General features: G+C 64.0%; 2 protein-coding genes across 2 annotated transcripts in view; both read right to left on the bottom strand.

Annotated features, from left to right (window-relative positions):
• LOC104121763 (glycerol-3-phosphate acyltransferase 2, mitochondrial) overlaps positions 1 to 1,982 on the bottom strand; it is an 8,949-nt gene extending 6,967 nt beyond the window's left edge. Inside the window, exons 1-3 of the mRNA XM_035889430.1 lie at positions 1,869 to 1,982; positions 1,597 to 1,670; positions 346 to 456 (exon numbers count right to left, since the gene is read on the bottom strand). Coding sequence (XP_035745323.1) covers positions 346 to 456; positions 1,597 to 1,670; positions 1,869 to 1,982 — 299 coding nt within the window. The remainder of the gene's footprint in view (positions 1 to 345; positions 457 to 1,596; positions 1,671 to 1,868) is intronic.
• Positions 1,983 to 2,240: 258 nt separating this feature from the next.
• The window catches only part of ELMOD3 (ELMO domain containing 3), a 16,898-nt gene continuing 16,476 nt past the window's right edge, over positions 2,241 to 2,662 (bottom strand). The window contains exon 12 of the mRNA XM_035889429.1: positions 2,241 to 2,359. Coding sequence (XP_035745322.1) covers positions 2,241 to 2,359 — 119 coding nt within the window. The remainder of the gene's footprint in view (positions 2,360 to 2,662) is intronic.

Here is a 2,662-nt window from a genome sequence, read left to right as displayed (position 1 = left end):
CCACCCCACCCCAGAGGCAGCGTGCTCCGCACTGGGAGAGACTGGGAGAGCCTGGGGGCCGTCCCGGGGAGCCATTCCCCACGGAACCGGGGCTCCGGCCCCTTTTGGGGGTGCTCAGCACGGAGGGAGCGGCTGCAAAGCCCCGTCCTTGGGGTGTGCCTGCAGGAAGGGCGCAGCAGCAAGCAGGAGCCGGCACATTGCTTCCCACCGGGAGCAGACGAGCGCATCCCTTGCTCCGGTGAGCAAATAGGATCCCGCAGGATCGGGGTGGGGGGGGATGAGGCTTCAGGGTCCTGCCAGGGGTGGAGGTGGCCTCGGAGAGCCCCTCTGCCTGCTCCCACCTACCTCTTGCTGTGGCAGATCCTCGCCGGGAGGTCTCTGGGGGTGTCAGCGGGAACCTTCCAGCCCCAGACGGAGAGGAAACCACAGATCCTTCGAACCAGCCAGCCCCAGAACCTGGGCAGGGAGACAGACAGCGACGTCCTGGTGCTCAGAGGCCCTTCCAGGGTGCTCAGCCCCCCTCAAACCGGCTATTTGCAAGAATTTGAGCTTTTTTCTTCCCATTTTACAGCTGGGAAAACTGAGGCACCCAGCAGAGCGATGCTCCCGGCCACCCCGGTCCTTGCAGCATCGCCCCTCGCGCGGGCAGGAAACCTGCGGTCGCTAGAATCATGTGGGGGATGCTGCAGAGCTCCCAACCCCCCCCAAATCAGAGCTGGGCAGCACCCAAAAGGGACGGGAGCGAGGTTTTGGGTATCACAGGGCTTGTGCAGCCCAGCGCCAGGGCTGCAGGCGGCTGGAGGGGGACGCGGGAGCTTGGGAGCTTCCGTCTTTCTGCTCGTCTTCTCAGCCACCCATCGCCGGGCTCCGTTTTAAGCCGCCCCGCAACTCCCCCGAGTCGCTGCTGCGAGGGGAGAGATGAATTATTCAAATGGTTTGAGAGCCGGGAATGTTTCGGAGTGAATGGAGCATAATGGCCCGATTTGGAAAAATACAGCGGAATTGCTGAGCCCCCAGGGACTGCTCTGAAAGGGGAGAGGAACCCTCGGAGCCCAGCACCTCCGGAACAAAAAATACATCAGGCATTTGGCAAGGGAATGGCTCCCGGGCTCGGCGTCAGCTCCACGGCCCGGTTGACACCAGCTGGAGGCCTGGAGTTCGGGCCCGTGGGGAGGAGGAAGAGGAGGAAGGGTCGGGGAAGAGGCCATCGTGCCTCTCCCCAGGGCCCGGGAGCCGGGCTTGCTCCAAACCCTGCGTGCGTGAGCTTGTCCTTGTGCTGAAGCCAGCGAGGAGAAAAAAAACACCCCCAGCCCCCCCTCCCTCACCCCCTGGCCCCAGCCAAGCTCTTCCCAACAGCATCAAGATCCCAAGTTTTGTTTAAAAAAAGAAACAACCCCAAATCCTTGGCTCTGCAGCCGACCTCTCCTCCCAGCCCGAGCGGGACAGCAGCCGGAGGAACACGCCGAGCCCTACCCCCATCGCCGTTAGCCCCCGGCGCTTGGAGGGGCGGCTTCCAGCCCTCCCAAATATCATTAACCTTGGGCTAATTAGGGTTCGCCCAAGCGCTGCCCAGCAGAGAGCTCGCCCCATCCTCACCGTGTGTCCTCCTCCGTCACCCGGATGGCGTCGCAGAAGCCGAGGGAGGAGAGCTGCTCCTCGTGGAAACAGTCCTGGAGGGAGGACGTGGGGTCAGCTCCGAGGGGTGGGGAGGGTTCGGCTGGGGCCGCCCCGCCCCCGCCCCCCCCCCCGCCGCCGGGCACACGGGACCCCTCAGATGGGGTTTGTGCTCTCCGCCAGCGTCCCGAGATCCCAAATTCTCTTCCCCGCCAACTCTGCGGAGCCCAGGGCTCCCAGGGCCGCGCTCTTACCCAGCTCCTCGGGGTGCAGGTCTGGCAGCAACGCGCCAAGGACGGACGGTACTTGCCCAGAAAAGGGATGAAAATCTCCAGTTTCTGCCCCGAATCACAGACCCAGGTTTTCATCTGAGGAGGGGAAGGAGGGACAGGGAGGAGGGAGGGAGGGATGGCACGAACCCTGCCTGCCTGGAGACACCAAACGGTGCTGAACGCCCCCCCAAAACGCGCTGGCGCTGCGGGGAAAAGTCCTGCTCCCGGCGGAGAAATAAATTCGATTTATCCGGGATCGAAGGGGCGGCTGCAGGGGTGGGGGGGGACACGACAACTCAAGCTGGGTTCCCCCACTGCGGGGACGCTGCCCAGCCGCCGGGCACACGGGACCCCTCAGATGGGGTTTGTGCTCTCCGCCAGCGTCCCGAGATCCCAAATTCTCTTCCCCGCCAACTCTGCGGAGCCCAGGGCTCCCAGGGCCGCGCTCTTACCCAGCTCCTCGGGGTGCAGGTCTGGCAGCAACGCGCCAAGGACGGACGGTACTTGCCCAGAAAAGGGATGAAAATCTCCAGTTTCTGCCCCGAATCACAGACCCAGGTTTTCATCTGAGGAGGGAAAGGAGGGACAGGGAGGAGGGAGGGAGGGATGGCACGAACCCCGCTTGCCTGGAGACACCAAACGGTGCTGAACGCCCCCCCAAAACGCGCTGGCGCTGCGGGGAAAAGTCCTGCTCCCGGGGGAGAAATAAATTCGATTTATCCGGGATCGAAGGGGCGGCTGCAGGGGGGGGGGGGGGCACGAAAACTCAAGCTGGG

This window comes from Egretta garzetta, unplaced genomic scaffold (genome assembly GCF_000687185.1).
Source record: "Egretta garzetta isolate BGI_Z169 unplaced genomic scaffold, ASM68718v1 scaffold1162, whole genome shotgun sequence".
Classification (NCBI taxonomy): Eukaryota; Metazoa; Chordata; class Aves; order Pelecaniformes; family Ardeidae; genus Egretta; species Egretta garzetta.
Note: the sequence above shows the minus strand (reverse complement) of the source record. Positions and strands in the feature narration are given on the sequence as shown.